The sequence below is a fragment of the Dama dama genome, chromosome 4, assembly GCF_033118175.1.
Source record: "Dama dama isolate Ldn47 chromosome 4, ASM3311817v1, whole genome shotgun sequence".
Lineage (NCBI taxonomy): Eukaryota > Metazoa > Chordata > Mammalia > Artiodactyla > Cervidae > Dama > Dama dama.
In genome coordinates, this window is record NC_083684.1 from 40,756,179 (window position 1) to 40,777,620 (window position 21,442).

The 21,442-nt window shown below is 46.2% G+C and overlaps 2 protein-coding genes and 1 non-coding gene across 7 annotated transcripts in view; 1 reads left to right on the forward strand and 2 right to left on the reverse strand.

The window, feature by feature from the left end:
• The window catches only part of NFATC3 (nuclear factor of activated T cells 3), a 95,132-nt gene extending 80,236 nt beyond the window's left edge, over positions 1-14,896 (forward strand). Inside the window, exons 10-11 of one of the 2 annotated variants that reach the window (XM_061138788.1) lie at positions 2,236-2,339; positions 12,018-12,154. In XM_061138788.1, the coding sequence (XP_060994771.1) occupies positions 2,236-2,336 (101 nt within the window). In that variant the 3' untranslated portion in view covers positions 2,337-2,339; positions 12,018-12,154. Of the gene's footprint in view, positions 1-2,235; positions 2,340-12,017 lie in introns of both variants that reach the window. The other variant, XM_061138787.1, reaches the window with a different exon arrangement.
• LOC133055308 (U6 spliceosomal RNA) lies at positions 100-206 on the reverse strand. Its single transcript, XR_009692603.1, has one exon. It is a non-coding gene; the product is annotated as a U6 spliceosomal RNA (small nuclear RNA).
• ESRP2 (epithelial splicing regulatory protein 2) lies at positions 12,154-21,442 on the reverse strand. 4 transcript variants are annotated; one of them, XM_061138790.1, is made up of 16 exons: positions 21,143-21,442; positions 20,927-21,055; positions 19,349-19,462; positions 19,108-19,222; positions 18,677-18,775; positions 18,401-18,455; positions 18,223-18,333; positions 18,016-18,148; positions 17,895-17,937; positions 17,427-17,728; positions 17,105-17,317; positions 16,825-17,023; positions 16,487-16,673; positions 16,005-16,170; positions 15,824-15,929; positions 12,154-12,290 (listed from the first exon to the last, which is right to left on the reverse strand). In XM_061138790.1, the coding sequence occupies exons 1-15, from the start codon at positions 21,338-21,340 to the stop codon at positions 15,840-15,842; spliced, it is 2,154 nt and encodes a 717-aa protein (XP_060994773.1). In that variant the 5' UTR covers positions 21,341-21,442; the 3' UTR covers positions 12,154-12,290; positions 15,824-15,839. The 4 variants fall into 4 exon arrangements, with proteins under 4 accessions (XP_060994773.1, XP_060994774.1, XP_060994775.1 ...); XM_061138791.1 differs by lacking the exon at positions 12,154-12,290 and having other exon boundaries at positions 15,053-15,929; positions 18,223-18,330; XM_061138792.1 differs by lacking the exon at positions 12,154-12,290 and having other exon boundaries at positions 15,053-15,929; positions 16,487-16,589.

The following is a 21,442-nucleotide window of genomic DNA, read 5'->3' on the forward strand; positions in this document are numbered from 1 at the left end:
AAATTGGAGTGTAGTTGGTTTATAATGCGGTGTTAGTTTCTGCTGTACAACACAGTGAGTCAGTTACACGTATATATGTCCAGTCTTCTTAGGTTCTTTAACAGTACAGAGCGCTTCACAGATTTGTCTGTCATACCTGCACGGGGCCATGATAATCTCCTCTGTAATCATTCCAGTTTTAGTATATGTGCTGCTAAAGTGAGCACTGTTTCTGGGCTGTTTTATTCCTTTGGTCTGTATGTCTGTCCTGAGGCCGGTGTACTGTTTTGATCCTGTAGCTTTGTAGTAAGTTTTGAAATCAGGAAGTATGGATCTTCCATCTTAATTCTTTCTCAAGACTGTTCTGGCTCTTGAGGGTCCTTGGAGACTCCATATGAATTTCAGAATGGGTTTTCCTGTTTCTGCAAAAACACTGTTGGGATTTTGATTACATTGAACCTATATATATTGCTCTAAGTAGTAGTATCATTTTCACAATATAAGTCTTCCAGCCCTTGAACATGGGATGTTTTCTCATTTATATTCTGTAGTTTTCTTTCCTTGTAGTGTCTGTCTGGCTTTGATAATCAGGGTAATACTGGCCTTAGAAGGAGAGGAAGTGTTCCCTTCTCTTCAATCTTCTGGAAGAGTTTAAGGATTATTATTAATTCTTTAAATGTCTGGTCAAAGTTTTTGTGATAGAGATAAATCAGTTCTTTGGAGCTGTCAGCAGAGTTTCGAGGAACTAGAAGGATGTCTTGAGGGCTGCAAGTTTCCATAAGTACAATCTGAAATTACCACTGTATCAGCCGACTCACAAAAGTCCCCAGTGTATATTGGCCTGGACTTCTTTGTTTCTTCTAATTCATGTGCTGATTTACCTAGAATCCCATGTTCTGTACCATAGAGTCTGTTTTGAAGGATTCAGTTGTGAAGATTGGGCAGCCACATAAGGGAGACCTTTAACGGTACTGTAATGCTTAAGTCATCCCTGAAGCTACGTGAGTGATCTCAAATTTAGTAATAAAAAAGCATCAGGGAGAAAAATTTTGCCTAAGCATAAAGAGTTCCTTGCTTTTGTGTGTGTGTGTTTTTTTAAGCCATTTAGTGAGGCTGCATTTTGCACTCACTAGAATGCAAGGAGATTGGCTGCTCCTTGGTTTTCCCTCTTTTATCTGCCTAAGAGGAGGGTATGGTATCAGCTAGTTCACAAAGATTATGTACAGTTTCTTCTCTTTCATGGTAAAATAAGCATTCTTTTAGAGACTAATAAAAGGTTATGTCCTTTAATTTGAATTCATACAGCAAAGGCCAAAAATAATTTTTTATAGGCCAAAGGAGGCTGCCTTATTGTATAGTGGACTCTTTAGCTGGGTATCTGAGTGTGTCATCAATTAGCACAAAACTGACAATAATGACTCTTCTTGAGTACAGTGACTTTCAAACATTTTGACTACTTCTAACAATAAGTAAGTTTTATAGCCTGGATCCATTACATAACAAAAAACATACAACTAATGTGAAAGTCTCACAAGCCAATTCTTAACCTTTATTAAAGAAAATGTAGCCCATCTTCTATTTTATTCTATTTTTTTTAATACTGATTTCAGCTTGCTCTATTGATTTCATAACGTGCTAATAGATGTGAACTTTAGTTTAAAAAAACATTCCTCCATGACCTGCAAATTTACCTATGCATATAGTGTTCTGGGCTCCTACCCTTAGACATTTTGATTCTGTGCTCTAAAGTAAAGCCCAGAAGTTTATTTTTTATTAAGTGCCCGACTAACTCTGATGTGGCCACAGAGGGACTTCCCTGGTGGTCCAGTGGTTAAGACTTCATGCTTCCAGTGCTTCTACTGCAGGGGCTGCAGGTTCGATCCCTGGTCAGGGAACTAAGGTTCTGCGTGACACACATCTTGGCCAATTAAAAAAAAGATATAGCCACAGACAAGTATTTGGAAACTAGTTTATTGAAAACTAAATCTATCCTTGACAGTCACTGAAAACCATCACTGTAACTTTTAAAAATTACTGCCCTTTTAAGTTTAGAAAATAAATCAGCATTACCTAAACTCTCTGGACTCCAGTATTTATATTATCCAGTAAAATGTGGGGAACCATTTTATGCTGTGACTGGCAGGTAAAGGAAAACTAAATTCCTCTTGATTATAGAAAAAACCAAGCTGGGCATGTAGTAGATTGTTACCCTCTGGTTTGTTCCATTCAGTAGTGATGTTGTCTTCTTTGACACAGACCAGTTTATGTCTGACTTGGAACACCAGCCATCAGGTTCAGCAGAGAAATGGCCTAACCACAGTGAGCTCTCATGTCCACCTCCTTTCTGGAGAATCTAGAGGGTGAGTGTTGATTGAAATGTATCATTGTTTTTGTGCCCAACTCTGATATTTGCATGCAGTGGCCAGATTTGCATGTGCTACAGAGGAGGGGGTATCCACGGGCATCTTCTGGTAGGGGCCCGCTCTTCATCTTTGGAGCTAAACTTTAACACTCTGCTCTGTAAATTTAACCACACTCAGACTCTCACACTTGTACTTAACAATTTTAGTCTGGGTTTGAATAAAAGGCAAAGGAGTGTTTGATTGGATTTTTTAAACCAAAGCAGAGGGAGGCCTATCTGTATGAATTCTATGGCATGTGTGCTGAGTAAATGTAGTTGCTGATCAGGCGTATAAGCCTACTCATTTCTGGTCAAGTACTCTTTTAAGTTTTGACGTAAGGCAGTATGGGATGGAAATAAAGCAGGAAATGTTAGCCATTTGCCAGAGGCAACTTGGATCATTTACCCTTGAGCCTGCCCTTTAGGTCCATCTTTGCATTTCTGGTAGTTTCATCTGGGACTCTATTTGGGAGGAGTCTGTGCTTTTGAGGGAGCCGGCTGGGCCTCAAGCCTTTCTACCTCGGCAAGCAACCATAACCCTCTCTTTCCCTCATACAGCTCCTTTCTTTAAAGACTCTCAAAGCCACCTGAGAAAGTCTGTAATAGAAATTATAGTGACTTCCCTCGTGGTCCAGTGGTTAAGACTCTGTGCTCCCAATGCAAGGGCCAAGGGTTCGACCTCTGGTCAGGGAACTAAGATCCCATACAACACACAGCATGGTCAAAAAATACATAAATATTTAAAAAATAGTTTTAAAAAAACAACAAAAAGAAATTACAGATATACAGATTGTAGTTCTCAAAATGTCATTTGAATTTCATTTTAATGAATTTGGATTTGGAAGTGGACTTAGAAATCATGTCCAGTAACCAAATCTTTATATTTAGGATACTAAGGCTTCCAATCAGACAAGGCACCAAAACCCTGGCTCCTCCTAGAATCTGGGCAAGCATACCCTGGTCTCATCTCATCTTTGGCAACTAAATTTCTACATATCTGTGAAACTCTCAGGAGAGTTATAACCAGGATTTAAATGAATTGCCTCTTATTATAGTTGAGAAAAATCAGTTGAAAGTTTGGTTGCCCTAGTCACATCACAGCTGAACCAAAATTAAAGCTTATTTCTTCCATTGTTTACCCCATTGCCCTTCTCATGTATGAAGCCAACAAGTTGGTCACTTGCGATCTTAGTAAGAAGTGTTTCTGTGGAGTGAAGGAATGACTAAGGAATGAACAGGAGGTAAGAAGAGAGAAACAGCAGGCAGGGTAGATAACTCCTTTAAGATATTAAACAATGAAAAAAAATTAGAGATAGAGGGCCATGTGGGTCTAGGGTTTTTATTTGCTAGCTGGTTTGAGATGGAGACTTACCCATATTTAAGTAATGATGAGAAGAATCTTAGGAGGAGAGGGTGGGTGGGAGGCTTAATTAAAGAGATGGAAGAATGAAGAAATTTGACGGAACAAGGTCTTGAAGAGGCAAGCGTATGGGATTCATAGCATAGGTGTGGAGTAAGTTGTGTGGGTTTACAACTCTGGAGCTCAGGTTTGGGATCTGCCGACAGTAGATTTAGGAGTTGACAGTATACAGAAATGAACAAGGTTACTCAGAGAAAATGTTCAAATTAAAAAAGGAAAAGGACAATCCTCTGATAAGCCTAAAATTCAGAATCCCACATCTTAACCCAAATTGAAAAGAAGTTTTTTGTCTTGGGGTCCTCCCCCCACGTTTCATTTTTTGCTGATATAAAAACATACATGCTGATACTTGAATATACTTTCAAGTAACCGTGTACTGTTTACTTAGCTGGAGACTTAGTGTTTAGTCTTTGTAGAATGTTTTGAGTCACAACTTTTCCTAGAGGAAAGGTCTGTATGACAGTATAGTATCACATATATAAAAGGTTTCTTAGAAAGAAAGGATCTGTAATAGCGGGACTGACCCCCGCCTCAGTCAGTTGTGGAAAAAAAAAAAAGTTTCATAATTTCCCTTTACTAGTGTTAAACCTAATGTTAAAAGTGAAGGATATCTCTGATCATTGTGCCTATAAATTGAATAGGCCTAGAGTTCAGTGTGAACTCAATTACTAGAGAAGACAGGACAATAGCAGTCTACCATAGGTAGACTTCTAAATTTTCAGGAAGTTTTTTCTTTCTTTAGCTTGAGAAGGCAAATTAGTCTGATTTTGATAAATGCAAAATAATTAATAGTTGAGTTCAGTATTTTATGTATTTCATTTAGATAGTATTCTTATAACTTACCTTGTAACCTGAAAGTAAATCTTAGGAAAACTCTGCTTTAGAGTAATAAACCATAAAGTAGTACTAGTTTCTCATCCATTTAAAATAATTTCTATTCCTTTACTTCCAAATGTCTCTTGTTTCTTCACGGGAAATTTAGAAAATGATTGTACCTTCATTTTATAAAAAATAGTATCTCCATAAAATTGTTCAGCCAGAGAATGAATGGTACCTTTAATCTTTGGGTGTAAGGAAAGGAAGAAAAGATGAACTTGCCAAACTTTTATGAATGTTCATTGGAGCTTTTTTAAAATGAAATAGTATACATAAATAGAGACTAATTAGACCTAAAAATAGTTTACAAAAATGATCAAGATGCTCAAATGCTAGTTATGAAGGCCCTATAAACTTGTGTGCGTTTGACTACACACACTTGTGTGTGTGTGCCTACTCCAGAGGCAGGGCTCTAGGTTACCCTGCCCCTCCACCTGGTGGTGAGATTTCATACCATACAATGCTCGCCAGCTCTAACTCTGAATTCGTAAGCATTGGAAATAGCTCTAAATAGGAGGCCTGTTGTTACTCAGACACCTCATTCTTTTGTGTAGATAGCATTTCATTGGACTACTAATTTGAACGTTTCCTGGATTTAAAAAAAAAAAGTTTTTTCTTACAGCAAATATTGCTGATGGCTGTGACTGCTTCTGTTGTGGTGACACAGGCAATCCAGGTGTTGCGGTAATGGGAGTCAAGGACGGTAGATGCCACAAGTGGGCCAAATGCTGTGACCTACATAACCTGTTACCATGGGTGTTGAGAGCTGTTGACTGTTCTAGACTTCTAATGCACTTTACTCTTTTTAGGGAGAAAGTGAGAATGTTGTATAGGAGGGGTATAAACAATTCTTTGTTTTTGCCTTAAATTAGTGAAAAATATAAAGCCAACTCACATGCTTTATGGAGTAGGATTTAAATCAATAAATTCATGCATATATACATTCAAAAGGAAGTGAAAATGAAATTGTAAGCATTAATATTTTAAGAAGTACTGTATTTATCAAGATTGCTAATGATTTACCTATAAATTACATTATAAATTTGTTTATCAGTAATAATTTTGATTTGCTTAAGTTGACAAATTTTGGCCACATTAGAAGGCTATCTCAGGGAGCCAGAGCCTAGAGCTCCCAATCTAAGGGAGAAGTGAAGGGCAAAGGAGAGCAGTAGACTTGTATACCACACTGCTCTCAAGTTATTGCTGAAGAACGGTGAAAAGACTGCTTTGTTGCAGTACTGACTCCCTGGCCTAAAATTCATATTCAGTAGCTATTATTTGAGCATAATTTTTGTTGTTATTTTGCCAACATGCCATTAAAGATTCAACGGCATGTAATTTTATTCGGCACTCAATATTTACCAAGCACTAAGGAGTCAATGGAGACCAAAATAGACGAGTTCTTTGCTCCATTGGAAATTAAATCTATGAGCTAATTATTATGTATTAATATTATATATCAAAGTATTTTTGTGTATAGTCAGCTTGAGTGCTTCTTTGTGAAAAATCTTCTTGGATTTATCCTAGTCTTAAAATCCTGAACTGTCAAGAACCTTCCAGGTTGCTTTAGCAAAATGAAGTTAAGCACGCTAGGCAAAAGGAGAGCAGAACTTTGGTGAAGGGAGCAGAAATAACGCAGCTTGGATCAGGCTTTTGCTATAAAGGTTATCACCTGACTTTTTCAGGAAATCATGTGTTTATCCTTATCATTAAAATGTACTTGGTGAGTGGGGGGATAGTGCTGGTTATAGACTCTCATCCTCAAGATGTAAGCATTGACTTCCTCATAAAGACACGTGAAAACTGTATTACGTGGTTTTTTATGATGATAGAGCACCATTTTTAATCATCTTGTTTTAAAACTTGAACAGTGAGATAAGAGTTGAAAAAGCTGTGGTTTTATGGCAGCCTATAATATCTCTGAAGTTATCATCTTTGGAAGGAATAAGCAACAGAAAAGATGACTGTGAGCTGAGTACTTGATTCTATATTTGGCTTTTCGCCACTGCTGTGCGACCTGTTTAAAATAGACACTGTCAAAGTCAAAATCAGATGCCATGTGTTAATTTTAATAACATTCTCTGGTCCCTTCCCTACCACACCACCTAAGTTCCAGATAGCTTCCTAGTAATTGTATTGAATTAGGATCCATTTATTCAGTCATCAGAAATTGATGTTTCCTTGGTAGTAAGGTCCTTGTCCTTTGAGAGCTCATAAGCTATCTGAGAGACAGATAATACTGATACCTACTGACAGTCTGATGAGATGAGTAACATTAGAGGCCATGCACAGAGATCACAGCCACCCTTGGGCTCTCTCTCGGCACAAAACTGACCCACAGACCCACACGTGGACACCACACAGCAGCACTGTTCCCTGTTGATGTGACAGAGGTGCCGAGGCTGCCTTGTCTATTCATACCCCTTGATTTGCTATATACATGGCCTATATACGGCCCATGGGACTCTCCAGGCCAGAGTACTGGAGTGGGTAGCCGTTCCCTTCTCCAGAGGATCTTCCCAACCCAGAGATCGAACCCAGGCCTCTCCCATTGCAGGCGGTTTCTTTACCAGCTGAGCCACCAGGGAATCCCATATATATATGTATATACACATACATACATATATATACTACATAACATTTTTAAAAAATCTTCGTTATACATACAAGGAAACTGAAGAGAAAATATACTGACATACATCCCCATAACTTTTCATTTACATAGAAACTATTTCAGTGAGTTATTTCTAGCAGTCAGGAGTCAGTTTAGATTAATTCCATCATTCTATGCAAACCATCAAGAATGGTCAATAAGTCCTAGCCTGGAAAATTTATTTAAAAAGCACCATCTATTTGGCACAGGGCTTCGTAACTCTGTGTATCAATGACCTTCAAAAATTGATCTCAGTTAGTGATTATTGGATCTAGCCAGCACTACTTAATCTTCACCCTTTTGTGCTTAATTCCTTTAGCTTATAGTTCTGTTTCTTTACTATTCTGCATTAAATATTAATCACAGTTTAGTTCAGTCGCTTAGTCGTGTCTTACTCTTTGTGACCCCATGGCCTGCAGCACGCCAGGCCTCCCTGTCCATCACCAACTCCCGGAGTTTACTCAAACCCATGTCCATCGAGTCGGTGATGCCATCCAGCCATCTCATCCTCTGTCATCCCCTTTTCCTCTTGCCTTCAGTCTTTCCCAGCATCAGGGTCTTTTCCAATGAGTCAGTTCTTCCCATCAGGTGGCCAGAGTATTGGGAGTCTCAGCTTCAGCATCAGTACTTCAGTGAACATTCAGGACTGATTTCCTTTAGGATGGACTGGTTGGATCTCCTTGCAGGCCAAGGGACTCTCAAGAGTCTTCTCCAACACCACAGTTCAAAAGCATCAGTTCTTCGGTGCTCAGCTTTCTTTATGGTCCAACTCTCACGTCCATACATGACTACTGGAAAAACCATAGCTTTGACTAGATGGACCTTTGTCGGCAAAGTAATGTCTCTGATTTTTAATATGCTGTCTGGGTTGGTCATAGCTTTTCTTCCAAGGATCAAGAGTTTTTTAAGTTCATGGCTGCAGTCACCATCTACAGTGATACTGGAGCCCAAGAAAAGAAAGTCCGTCACTGTTTCCATTGTTTCTCCATCTCTTTGCCATGGAGTGATGGGACCAGATGCCATGATCATAGTTTTTTTAGTTTTAAGCCAGCTTTTTCACTCTCCTCTTTCACTTTCATCAAGAGGCTCTTTAGTTCCTCTTCACTTTGTGCCATAAGGGTGGCATCTTCTGTGTATCTGAGGTTATTGATATTTCTCCTGGCGATCTTGATTCCAGCTTGTTCTTCATCCAGTCCAGCATTTTGCATGATGTACTACTCTTCATATAAGTTAAATAAGCAGGGTGACAGGTATACAGCCTTGATGTACTCCATTCCCTATTTGGAACCAATCTGTTGTTCCATGTCCGGTTCTAACTGTTGCTTCTTGACCTGCATACAGATTTCTCAGGAGGCAGGTAAGGTGGTCTGGTATTTCCATCTCTTTAAGAATGTTCCACAGTTTGTTGTGATCCACACAGTCGTCACATATGCAGATGACACCACCCTTACGGCAGAAAGTGAAGAGGAACTAAAAAGCCTCTTGATGAAAGTGAAAGAGGAGAGTGAAAAAGTTGGCTTAAAGTTCAACATTCAGAAAACTAAGATCATGGCATCTGGTCCCATCACTTCATGGGAAATAGATGTGGAAACAGTGTCAGACTTTATTTTTTGGGGCTCCAAAATCACTGCAGATGCTGATTGCAACCATGAAATTAAAAGACTCTTACTCCTTGGAAGGAAAGTTATGACCAACCTAGATGGCATATTAAAAAGCAGAGACATTACTTTGCCAACAAAGGTCCACTGTGGTTTTTCCAGTGGTCATGTATGGATGTGAGAGTTGGACTGTGAAGAAAGCTGAGCGCCAAAAAATTGATGCTTTTGAACTGTGGTGTTGGAGAAGACTCTCGAGAGTCCCTTGGACTGCAGGGAGATCCAACCAGATCTCTATCCTAAAGGAGATCAGTTCTGGGTGTTCATTGGAAGGACTGATGTTGAAGCTGAAACTCCAGTACTTTGGCCACCTGATGTGAAGAATTGACTCATTTGAAAAGACCCTGATGCTGGGAAAGATTGAGGGCAGGAGAAGGGGACGACAGAGGATGAGATGGCTGGATGGCATCACCGACTTGATGGACATGAGTTTGAGTAAACTCCGGGAATTGGTGATGGACAGGGAGGCCTGGTGTGCTGCGATTCATGGGGTCATCAAGAGTCGGACACGGCTGAGCGACTGAACTGAACACAGTCAAAGGCTTTGGCGTAGTCATAAAGCAGAAGTAGATGTTTTTCTGGAATTCTCTTGTTTTTTCTATGATCCAACAGATGTTGGCAATTTGATCTCTGGTTCCTCTGCCTTTTCTAAATCCAGCTTGAACATCTGGAAATTCACGGTTCACATACTGTTGAACTAATCACAGTCCGTGTGATTACTAATGCCAGTCAAGCCAAATTTTCATCCTTCACTTCTTTGCCTTTCTGAATGCTGCTACTTGAAAATTTGTCTGTTGAGAATCACAGACTTCTATATAAGAGACCTTATTAGTTTATAACACCATCATTGATTAGCCAAGGAAATGGGAATCTCGGATATATGAAATAATTTGTCAAGGATACAAATGGAATTAGTGGCAAAGCCTGCATTCAAACCAAACCTAATTTCTAGTCCATTCCTTTGCTCACATATTTTGCTTTCCCAGGTCTTTATTTTCTCCTCAGGTCACAAGGCTGCTCCCACTCGTTTTTTCTCAGCCTTTTGCTCTTCAGTGGGACTGTGAAACTGCTCCCGTACTTTCTAGTAAGAAGGTGCATAAATCTCCTCTTGATCGTTCACTGTAGTTTCTTACCCATAGGATTTCTCCTTTTGGATGTTCTAATTTCCAAATTCAGTTCCAGAGCTGACCTACCATCTTCCTCTAAATTCCTCCTCAGCTTATCTCCAGTAGTGACAGCACTATTCTTCCTAGACTTAGAGCCCTGGTGGTAGTAACGAGTCAATCCTTTCCTCTTCTTAGTCACCACACTCACTCTTAGAATTGTATTTGTCCAAGACCTTTGCATTTTCTTTGTCTAAATGATTTCCATGCTCTTCTACTCTTTTGGCTTTCAAGAAGTTGAACGGGTGTTTTGAAACTGATTCTACCATTTACTAAGCAAATTGTGTGAACTGACAAAACCTCTGTTATCTATCTGTAAAATGGGATAATACTGATCTTAAATTGTTGTCAAGATTAACTGAAACAAGATATAAATTTTCAGTTGTAAAGTTTAACTCATAGATGCTCAATAAATATTTGTGGAGTGAATGTTACTTCCCTTTTCCTTATAGCCATAATGAGTATATGAGTTTGAAAATTTTTTTTAACTACTAAACAATAGATTAGATATTAATACTTGAAGGTTTTTTTAATGATCAATAGTGTCTCCTTTGCTCTGTGATCACTTCAGATGCTAGTTATGGAAAGTTTTTTTTCTCTTGGTCTATTTTTTTTCTTTTTTTTTTCCCTTGGTCTATTTTTATTTATAATAGCTGTACTGAGATTCATCATTCATTCATAACTTTAGAATTCATCTTTGAAAATAATACAGTTCAGTGGTTTTTACTATATTCATAAACTTGTAGAACCATCATAAGTATGTAATTTTAAAACATTTTCGTTACTCCAGAAAGAAACCCCATACCTCTTTGCAGTCACTCCCTGTTCCTTCTTCCCCATAACTCCTGGCAGCCACCTATTTATTTTCTGTCAGTTCTGACCATTTTATATAAATAGAATCCAACATGATAGGACCTTTTGTGTTTGGCTTTTTTCACTTAGTGTAATGTTTCCAAGGTTCAATCCATGTTGCAGCATGTATTTAGAACCTCATTCTTCTCTAAGGCTGAATAATATTTCGTTGTATGGAACAGACCACATTTGTTTATCCATTCATCAACGGCAGACAGTTGGGTTGTTTCCACTTTGGGGCTATTGTGAATAATGCTGGTATGAACATTTGAGTACAGGTTTTTATGTGGAAGTAGTTTTCAGATCCTTTGAATATATGCTTAGGAGTGGTCTTAGTATAGAATTTTTAGTTGATGAAGCAAAAGAATTTTCATTTCAAAGCAAAGAGTTCTAATGGTGAGAGAACTAAAGGTTCTAATTTGGGATGTTTCCTTCTATGTTGGTTCCTAAGATTAAAATTCTTTGCACTGGACCTCACAGAAGGCTATAAATCAACAAAATCAAGAGCCTTTTCTGAAAGGATCAGAAATAATACAAATGCCCCTACATAATAAAGGATGTTTGTATTAGCATAGGGTAACAAAGTAATCCCCAAATCTCAACTCTCATCAGAGTATTTATTTTCATTCACTTTATATCCAAGGTGCACTGCAGGAATCAGAAAAGGAAAACTCTCCTGAAGGGATGCAGATTAAGGAAAAGTTAGGTTAAATATATTTCAGAAGAATCCTGTCTTCTGCTCTGCAGCCTGAGCCTTCACAGTGAGGGTAGGAACGTTTCCCCTTTCCCTGAGCCATTCCCCTTCCCAAAAAAATGGAAAGGTAGAGAAAGGGGGGCCTGGAACAACTTTTGGAATGATGTTTCCATCCAGTTCAAGAGTAGGCTTCAAGCACTGCCTTCACTTTTTTAGAAAGCCACAGAAAGGGAAAAAACATCTTTGAAATAGAGCTCGGCTTCGAGCATCATATGGTCAGTCACACAGAGGTCACTAATTACTCTTCCCTTTCTTGTTTTTCAGTGAACGAGGTAATTGGGAGAGACATGTCCCAGATTTCCGTTTCCCAAGGGACAGGGGTGAGCAGGCAGGCTCCCCTCCCGGGTCCCAGTTCCCTGGATTTAGGAAGATCCGACGGGCTCTGACAATGCTCACTGCAGCCTTGTGTCCACCATCATGTACTTCTCAGCATGTTTCTCTCCTTGGACCTTGGGTTTCCAACTCTGCAACCTTCAGGATGGAGCCAGGAGTTGGGATCACCGTATGTGGGGAAAGCAGCATTCCTCCAATTCAGGCCTTGGGAAGATTTTGTAAGAGAACAGGAGCAGTACAGGCTGTTTGATCTTTGGAGAAATGAGCTTTGCTTTTTATATTTAAATAGGATACTTTTATATGATGGGTGCTTTGAGTGTGAATGCAGCAGGCTCTCCATTTCAGAGGTGCTGCTTCTGCAGGTGACCTGGTTGCTTAGCTAGGATTGGTGATTTGTACTGCTTTAGGTCATTTGAAGGACTCTTTAGCTTTGATGGTATTTTTAAAGTAGAAACTTTTGATAAAACTTTCCAGAGGTGAAAGAAAAAAAAAAATTACCCCAAGCCCACACTTCTGCCTCAGAAACTCAGCATGTGTCCTGGAAGCCTTTCATAGATTTATAGGAAGTAAAGCCAAATGTAGCTCATACTTCTTTATAAAAGTAAACTCTTAGATAAAATGAGAAGAGACCATTCCAATCACTGAAGTATTGGAATACAAAATGACATTCCAGAGCATAGCATTTTTGTAACTTTTTAGGTAATCTTCCTGCTCTCTCTCCATACCCTCTCCATGTTGAAATTGCTTTTTTCCCCTCAGGGCCTTGGGTAAATTAACTACATGTAAGGGAGCTTTGAAAGATCGGGGTTTTTTTAGCTTGATATCTTTAATTCCTGCCATCCTACTAACAGGTAGGCTGTGGAGTATTTTTCCTTTTTGTGTCCTCTGGTCCCAGACCTTTTACAAGTGGAAGCATCAGCATTTGGCTACCACAGTCTCTTGATGGTTTGTTTAGGCAACTTTGCTGCTTCTAGCTCATCTCTGGAGGCCAGGCTGTGTCAGAAGCCAAGCACAAATGAGCTATGCTTCAGGACCGGGGCAGAGGACCCGCAGGATTCCAGATGGGAAGCTCTTAAGATCTGCACTGGCGTGGGAGGCTTTTCCCTTGTTGTTTACAGCCTGAAATGATCCTGGCCTATCCTGCCCCATCCACATGGCCTAAAAAGCAGCCTTTCCCTAAAAGGCTTTGAGGCAAATCCAAAAAGGAGATACCATTGTAAACCTGCCCCTCCACACCAAAGATGCCCTGGTGCTGCTGCTGGTAAGGCTGGTGCCCAAAGAGGGGCCAGCAAGAAACTCCAGCCTGCTGTCTACCAAAGGAGGTGCCCAACTTGGGTTCTCTTTTCAAACCCTGCCCTTACCCATCCCCTTAGTGGGATTAGTTTCCTGTTCCAAGGCTTGGGCCTATTTCAAGGCCCCTGAAGCTTGTAGTACGTTTTCAAACAAAATGTACTTCTATTCAGGAAGCAAATTTTCTGAGTGCCTACATAGGAGAGACAGTGTGGTGGGCTCGTCAAAGGCTCCATGCTGTTACTCTAGGGGATTGTGGGTCCCAGATGCCAGGACTCTACTGAAGCCAAGTGAGGCCTGGGTGGAGGGAGCCAGCTCAGTGTCCACCGTCTCTAGTCAGCCTGATAGGAACTGTTGACCTACGATGAGGAAGTGTGGTCTTTTTTTTTTCCTTTAAGCCACGATGTTTTCAGTTTCTCCCTAAAATTAGTTAGAAAAAAATGTCTTTCAGCAAATCACTCTAGTCCTTCCTGGAGCCCAGTGTTTTCACCTTTTCTTTGAAAGTGAGTTTTGTGTCACAGAGTGTAGATAGTGAGATTTGCTTTGGGGCCTGTGGTTGGAAGCCCAGAGCTTCCTCTGGAGGGTTTTGGGGGGCTGACCCTCATGAGATGGCCAGACTTGCCTCCGCCCTCATGCCCCTGGTGTAGCCACCTCACATGGGGTCCTTATGAGAGCTTCCTTTGCAAGACCCTTTGGGGGTTGCTCTGTTGCCCTCAAGAATAAAAGCCTCTATGATCCAGAGTTGCTATGCACCAAAATTTGATGCCTTTTAAATACCTTGATGCCTGTAGCACTAGAAATGCTTTCCTATTTAAAATAAAAGTTAAATTTTAAAATAGAGCTTTGTATACTACATAAGCAGTTTTGTATCAGCTTTGTAAAAGCTTTGGTGTAAGAGACAGTATTTTTTGGCTTTGTAGACAAAGACCTTAATTTTTGTGCAACATAGTGGTGTTACAGCACACATCCATTGGACTATGCAAATTGAATTCTAGTAACAGCACTGAGCAACTGGGCATGTGCTAGCACCCACCCCTTCCCCCTCCAACCCTGCTAGACCTTGGGTTGAGGAATGGGATGAGCAGCCTTCTGCTTACTGGAGATACACAGAGAAACTTGGCTGAAAACAGCTTTTAAAGGAACAGATGTCTTTGAGTTTGAGTGTGGTGCTGCTGCCCAGGGTGCATCCCACCCCAGCCCAGGGCTAGCCCCTATCACCAGAGCTCTGCTGAGTCCAGCTGTAAAGCCCTGTTGTTGATACTCAGAACAGATGGTCATCTGTGTGGCTCCGGTGGGTTCAAGTTGAAACCTTGTATTTTATAAAATGGATGATGTTCAATTAAGGAACTGGTTCTCAGTTATGTTTACAGCACTTGAGATTGTGTTTTCTTGTACATTTTGTATTTTAAAACCTTTTATAGGAGTACAGTGCTCCTTACACAAATACAAAGGGAAGAAGCCAGCAATTCAGGCTCCTCAGTTACAGTGCTGAAATAATAAACGGTGACAGGTCAACAGTCTCCTTGAAATCTGCCTGAGTGTTCCTCTGCATGGGGCTGGTGTGGAGCCCCTCACTGTGTGCCAAAGGGAAGGGCACTTGGGCTTTTAAAAAGTCCATTTGGTTAGGAACGTTTATTTTACAGAGGAAAGGGTAGAATTCAAAATTCCTTCTGAAGCTTCAGTTGGGCACCCTGCAGTGGGTGCAAAGGACATCCCAAGGTGTCTGCTGAGTTCAGGAAAACTGACCTGCCCAAGGTGTGCATGAAAAGTAGGCAGAAGTCCCTTTACAAGTCAAGCCTGAGTTTATCTGTGGGGGCCTCCCGCCCCCTAGTGTCTTCTGGGGATACTGCAGTACAGTCCATTGAAACAGTTTGTGGTTTTTGCCATCTGCTATTCCTTGTGCCAAGCTCCAGGGGGGCCAGCATCCTTAGGTGAGACCACCCCTGGCACCATGTGGTCACTGAGGTCCAAGTATCCTGGGGAGTGGGACCAGCACTCTGCTGCCCTGCGCCCCGTCAGGAGGGACAGGGGAAGGTAGGACACTGGTATCTTTACTCAGAAAGAAGCTCCCTGGAGTCATACACTGAAAGCACCAGGGCTTACATTTTTTAAAAAGAAACCAAGCCTGCTGTAGACATCAGCCCCCCAGAACCTGTAGGCACGGGCCACAGCCAGAACAGAACAAAGGCTCTCTGGGTGCTACTTAAGGAGCCCAGATCCGACCACTGGGAACAGGGTAGCGCCATTTCACTCCCAGCCCTGCATTCAGGGTCCAGCCGTCATCTCTGATGTGGACAGGCAGAGTGATAAGTAGGGGGAGCTGGGGCTTGATCTTCTCTGGGGGCCTTCTGAGAATTTTGAAAAGCCAGAAAGAAGCCACCAGGTTGAGGGCGCTGGCTCTGGAGTCAGGAGAGTCCTATTAGCTGAGGACATCAGTCAGCTCTTACCTCCTGGCTCCCTCACCTACAAACACACCCATTCTTTGGGGGCCTGTAGCACAGTGCGTGCTGGGTCACCAACAGGCATCAGGCTGGTGTAGTCATCAGGGGCTAGCTGCAGGAGGGACAGAGATTTAGCCAGGGAGCCCCAGGCTCAGTCAGCTTCCCCAGCCCTCCAGCCACACCTCACCTGGTAGGCCTGGAAGACGCTGAGCAGATCCTTCATACCAGCTGTGTATGGGACTCCCTGCATACGGACCAGGGCTCCTGGCTGGGACAATACGGAGGTGGGAGCAGAGGCCAGGGCTGCAGTGGGTGTGGTGAGGTAGCCCACAGTGGTGGGGGAAACTGGAGGGCTGGGGGAAAAGGCAGGGATTTAGTAGTGCAGTCCCAGTTATGGCCTAGACCGAGCCCTGCCTGCCTCCTCCCTTGCCTCTGCCTTGTGTTTGGTTCATTTCCTCCTCCCTGAAACCCCTGCCTCCACAGAGTCCTCCCTATTCCAGTATGTAGGTGGCATCAATCAGCCCACGCTTGTCACTCCCTCACTGTCTCAGAATAAGGGAGCTCCAAGAGGCCTTGAGTTATGTGGCCCAGGAAGGGGATCATGGATCATAACCCTCCCGCAAACCAAGACAAGAGGGCAAGACTGAAGTTCTTTTAGCAGCAAGGTACCTGGGGTAGTACGCTGTGTAGTTCATGTAGAGTTGAGTGGCTGGCCCTGGGTAGTAGGCAACTGGGGTGGGAGCAGCAGGCACCCTGGCAGCTGGGAGCAGTGCTGAAGAGGGATACAGAGCTGCTGTCTCAGTGGGAATGAGGGTCGGGGTGGCCTGGAAGGTGGCGTAGGCGGGTGGTGAGAGGCCTAGAGGCAGAAGCAGAGAGTGTATCTGCAGGGAGCCCAGCACTGCCCTGGGTGGGGCAGCCAGAGAGGGAGTCCCCCCATGTAGAAAGTGAGGGTGATAACAGCCTGGCTCCCACATGCTGCTTCCTTCCCCAGCCCCTGGGACACTCACAGGGCAGCTTGCAGGGCGGAGGGGACATGCCACTGCGGCCCAAGGTGCCCCCCATCAGCACACGGCTCATCTCCTCTGTGGAGCAGGGGACCACCTCCACATAGCGTTCCTTCATTGCTTTCTTATGGCAGCGCTGAGCAGCAGCTAGGGCCCGCTCTGCTGATGTCATCTGGATGAAGGCATCCCCGGACGGCCGGCCCTGTGCACACCGCCTTGTGAGCGAGAATCCCTTACTTCCAACCATGCCACCCCACCGGCCTGCCCTGGGCAGCAGCTTCACCTGCTGGTTGAGCACCATATGCACACCGTGAGGCCGAATGTCAGCCGCCGCCTCGCCCAGAAAGCTGAGGATGTCTTCGATGGAGGCTGTGTAGGGCAGGCCTCGCAGGCGGACACAGTCTCTCCCGGTCCCAGCTGCCAGTGGGAAGGGGATGGGCAGCAGTGGAGCAGTCAGGGTGGGAAGGAGTGGGCTGGAGGCGTAGCGGTTCAGGACCTAGAAGTAAAGGAAGCAGCAGGCTTAATTATGCCAAGGAGGGCAAGGCCAAGGCAGGGGGAGAAGGGGCACCCTAGAGAGGTGGGCTGGGGGGGCCTGGGTGGCTCACCTGCTGCACCTCAGCTGCAGTGCTCCGGAAGAGTTCAATGTATCGCTTACCCAGCATGCCCTTATGCCTGCGTAATGCAGCCTGTGCCAGCTCCTCACAGGCAAAGAGGGCAAAGGCATCGCCCGTGGGCCGGCCATCAGGGTGGCGCACAAAGAGCAGCCCATCAGCGCCCCCCGTCACGGGGCACTCTGGCCCCAGAAAGCCTAGCACGTCTGCTGGCCCAGCCGAGAAGGGCAGTCCCCGCAGCCGCAGGATCACTTGGTCTTCCCGTGACAGGAAACGGGCCACCTCTAGCGATGTGCCTTGGGGGAGGGGGGTTGCGCATGGGAGTCACCTACTGACTTCATCTGTGCCCTTCCAAATAACCCACCCACACCGGCACGCAGGGGAGCAGGAAGGCATGAGGCATGAGGAAGCAAGACGTGTCAAGAGCCAGGGGGCACTAGGCACTGTCAGGAGCACACTCACCCCCTGCGATCTTCACAAACTCCTCTCCTGTTGCCTTATACACCTGTGGGGACAGCCCATGGGTCTCATGCCTGCCCAGCCTCAGCTCTGCCCTGCTCCGCTCCCAGACCTAGAGCCCCACCTCGATATAGCGGATGCCCATGTGGTGCTTGTGTCTCTGCAGTGCTAGGTCCCGCTGTTCGCTGTCCACAAAGCGGATGAGAGCCTCACCATTTCTTCGGCCCTGGGCATTGAGGCACAGTGCTACACCACCCCTGCAGAGCCAGCACTGCGTTAGTTCCTCCTGGGTGGGCCTGCCCTCCCGTGCCCACCCACCCTGCTGTACCACCTGGCAATATTGAGCCCTTTGAAGAATCGAGCCACGTCCTGGTCTGATGACTGCCAGGGCAGCCCACGAGCCCGAACCACAGTCTCGCTATCCACCACGTCAGCCTTGCTGCTGTGGGGGCAAGGCACAATCAGAGCTGTCCAGCTGCTGTCACCCCCAACCCTGCCCCCTCACTCACCAAGGCCCTGTCTCATATTTCTGCTTCACCACTTCAGGCTTCAAAAACAGTTGACCTGAGAGGAGATACGGCATGGGGGTCAGCAGGCGGGGGGCTGTCTCCCCACCAAGCTCTGCAAAAAGGACAGTTGAGGGGGATGAGGAGGTAACAAAGGGGCTTTCTTCACCTGTGGCCTCTCAGAGAAGGTGACACGTGGGGAGGGGAACTTGGAGGAAGTAAGAGGCAGGCATTCACCCAGCCATGAGAACAGGTGAAAGGTGGTGAGGGGAACCTTACCACTGGGACTTTCAAGCAGGTGGAGGATGATGGCTACCATTGTCTTCACTTCCCACACCCCAAAATCATCCTCTGTGGCATCTGTCTCCAGCCCCAAGTCTATGAGCAGAGAATAACAATGAGGAAATCCCAGCACAAGAGGACAACCAGCATGTCCCACTGATGCTCACGGCCCCTACATAAACACATGCAGAATCCCAGCAAACACGTTTGTTTTGGCTTGTGCCATCTGTGCCATTACAGGTCCCCAGCCTAGATAAATGGAGACATATGCCCACATTCCAAATGTGCCCCAGCACAGACACACAGACTTGCAGTCAGCAGTTCATGTAAACTTGCATGTGTTCATCCAACCTGCCAGCATGCACATACTCAAGACACATTGAGCCTGCAGCCACCCTTCCACCCTCACTCTGCTGGGTTACAGATACCCTGTGCCATGGTGGCCACAGTGAGGTCCCTGGCAGAGCGGGCGCTCGGGTGCTGCACGTGGAACTCTCTGCGGAGGTCGTAGAAGGAGAAGAAGGTGTCGGGGAGCACCAGGTTCTGGGGGCACATGGGAATGGGGATGAATGGGGGAACTGAGCTGCCCTGGCCTCCCCCCGCCCCTGCCCTGTGACAGTGGGCATCCTGGGAACTGTGCCCCCTGTTGCACCCTCAGTGGTGGCATACCTTCCTGGAGGCCTCAGGGTGCAGGACCTGTCGCAGCAGTTGCTGCCCATCAGTGCAGAGCATGTAGGGGCCCCCGCCCAGCAGAGCCACATCCCCGCTCACCAGCTGTGAGAACTGGGAATAGGGAGTGAAGAGAGAGACAGAGGGACTCACCGCCAGGTGGGCAGGGGGAGGGAGGGTGCAGGCTTGCAAAGCTGGTTCAGCCAGATGTTCAGCCCTTCCCTGCCTGGGGAGGAGGCTGCCACGCCTGCTGGGCCTGGCTCTGTGTCCCACCCCCTCCCTCCCCATCCACTGTCACCTTCTCCAGGCCAAATGGGAGCAGTCACAGATCACCCAAGCCCCCATCACACACACTCCAGGAGTCTGGAATGGGGCCAGAGCAAACACCTGGTGGAGTGGGACAAGCAGGTGGGGAGGGGCGGGACAAAGCAGGTTAAACCTGTCCCTGACCAGGCACCACCCTCAGACAGGTGGGGGAGGCCCAGCCTGCTCATGGTCAATGGCAGCCCCGCCCCTAGGTCTGACCAACCCGGGGGCCGAGAAACTCCAAGGACAGAGCTCCACACCTGAACGCCAGGGGCAGCATGAGCTTTGACCCAGACCCGATCGACCGGCTGGCACTGGGGTGTTTGCTCATGGAGGGGGCGGGAAGCGGCCCAGCCCCTCCCCCATTCTCTTCCCCGCCGGCGAACACGTAAGAGCACAAACCACAGGCCCAAGAACCTTCCCTAGCCCCAGCTTTCCCATCTGAGGCTAGCAGAGCAAGGCGACCCAGCCCACGCATCCCAAGTGGGGGCTAGTTAGGGAGTCCTGGAACAGACTCAGGTTCCACATCGTTGTGCCTGTTTCCTCATCAGGAACCACCAAAGTTGTCGGAAGATGAAAGAATTTGTGCTAGTAAAGCACTTTAACTCATTCCACCCAAGTCAGGCACAGGGTGAGCACAGTAAAGAAGATAAGAAAAACAGCAAAGGGAACCGCCTTCCACTTCAGCCAGGCCTTTGCACTCAGGAGCCAGGTAGTCCCCCAGGCGGGGTCCGGACAGCGCCCATGCCTGGCCAGCCGACCGGGACAGGCCTGGACGAGCAGCTTACACCTGGCGGCGTCTACCTCCGGGGCAGACACCGCCCTACGCCCCCGCTGCAGCGTCTCCCAGAAGGGTGGGTGGGCAGGACACAAGCCGCACGGACCGTGACCTGTGGCCAAGTCTGGGCCCCTTGGCCCTTTCAGCTTCCGGCTGCTGTTTTGGACGACCTGGCCAGGCAGGTTCCCAAAGGCGTCTCACCTACCTCCCCCCGCAGGCCTGGAACTCTGGGAGGGGTCTCGCAGCCTCCATCTCCACCCCCTCAGTAGGAGTGGATCACTGCAAAGTCTGAAAAGACGCCCCCCTGGAACGGCCAACACATGCGGACACACGCACATTAGGGAGTCGCTGAAAGTTTCAAACAACAGGAACCCGTCCTACCACCCTGGCCACTTGGTTGTGGTGCGCCAGGCCTCGCCTCCTGCCGCCTCTCCCGCCGAGAAATGTCCCTGCAGCCCGGCCGTGCCTCCATTCACCCCGGCCCCGGCGCTCACCTGCTGCAGCACTTTGTCCAGCGGCTCGGCCCGCGCCAGGCTGTCGGAGCTCAGGCCGCTCGCCTCGCGGCACTGCGGGCTCAGCGCGGCCGCCTCGGCGCGAACCAGTGACTTATGCAATGTCCCCACCTGCGAACGACGGGGAAAACCGATCAGCCACTGCGCTCCTGGGATCCGAAGCTCTCTGGAGATCTCAGCGCCCCCTTCCCACCCTACCTGGCGGCTCCGCGGCTCCACCACTTGCCAGACTAGGAGGATTAAGTCGGTCTCGTCGGAACCCAGGTCCGGCCCCAGCGCACCGGCCGTGGCCCCGAACAGTACGACCAGGGGTCCAGGCCCGGGACGGGGGTCGGCAGCGGAGTCTGCAGTGGGGTTCGGGCCTGGGGGCGGCGGCTGGGGTGGCGGCGGAGTCATGGCCGCAGAGGAGAGGGGCTCTCCGCCAGAGACACACGCGGACCGACGAAGCGCACGCACGCACCGACCGACGGCAGACGCGGCCCGGCTGGGGCGGGACAC

Excerpts from the sequence above, each read along its gene's own strand:
- ESRP2 (XM_061138790.1), bottom strand. The coding sequence starts at position 21,340 with ATGACTCCGCCGCCACCCCAGCCGCCGCCCCCAGGCCCGAACCCCACT. Across the intron at positions 18,776-19,107 it reads TGTGGCCACCATGGCACAGG|ACTTGGGGCTGGAGACAGAT; the intron begins GTATCTGTAACC and ends CTCTGCTCATAG. Across the intron at positions 18,149-18,222 it reads AAAGGGCTCAATATTGCCAG|GGGTGGTGTAGCACTGTGCC; the intron begins GTGGTACAGCAG and ends CTGGCTCTGCAG.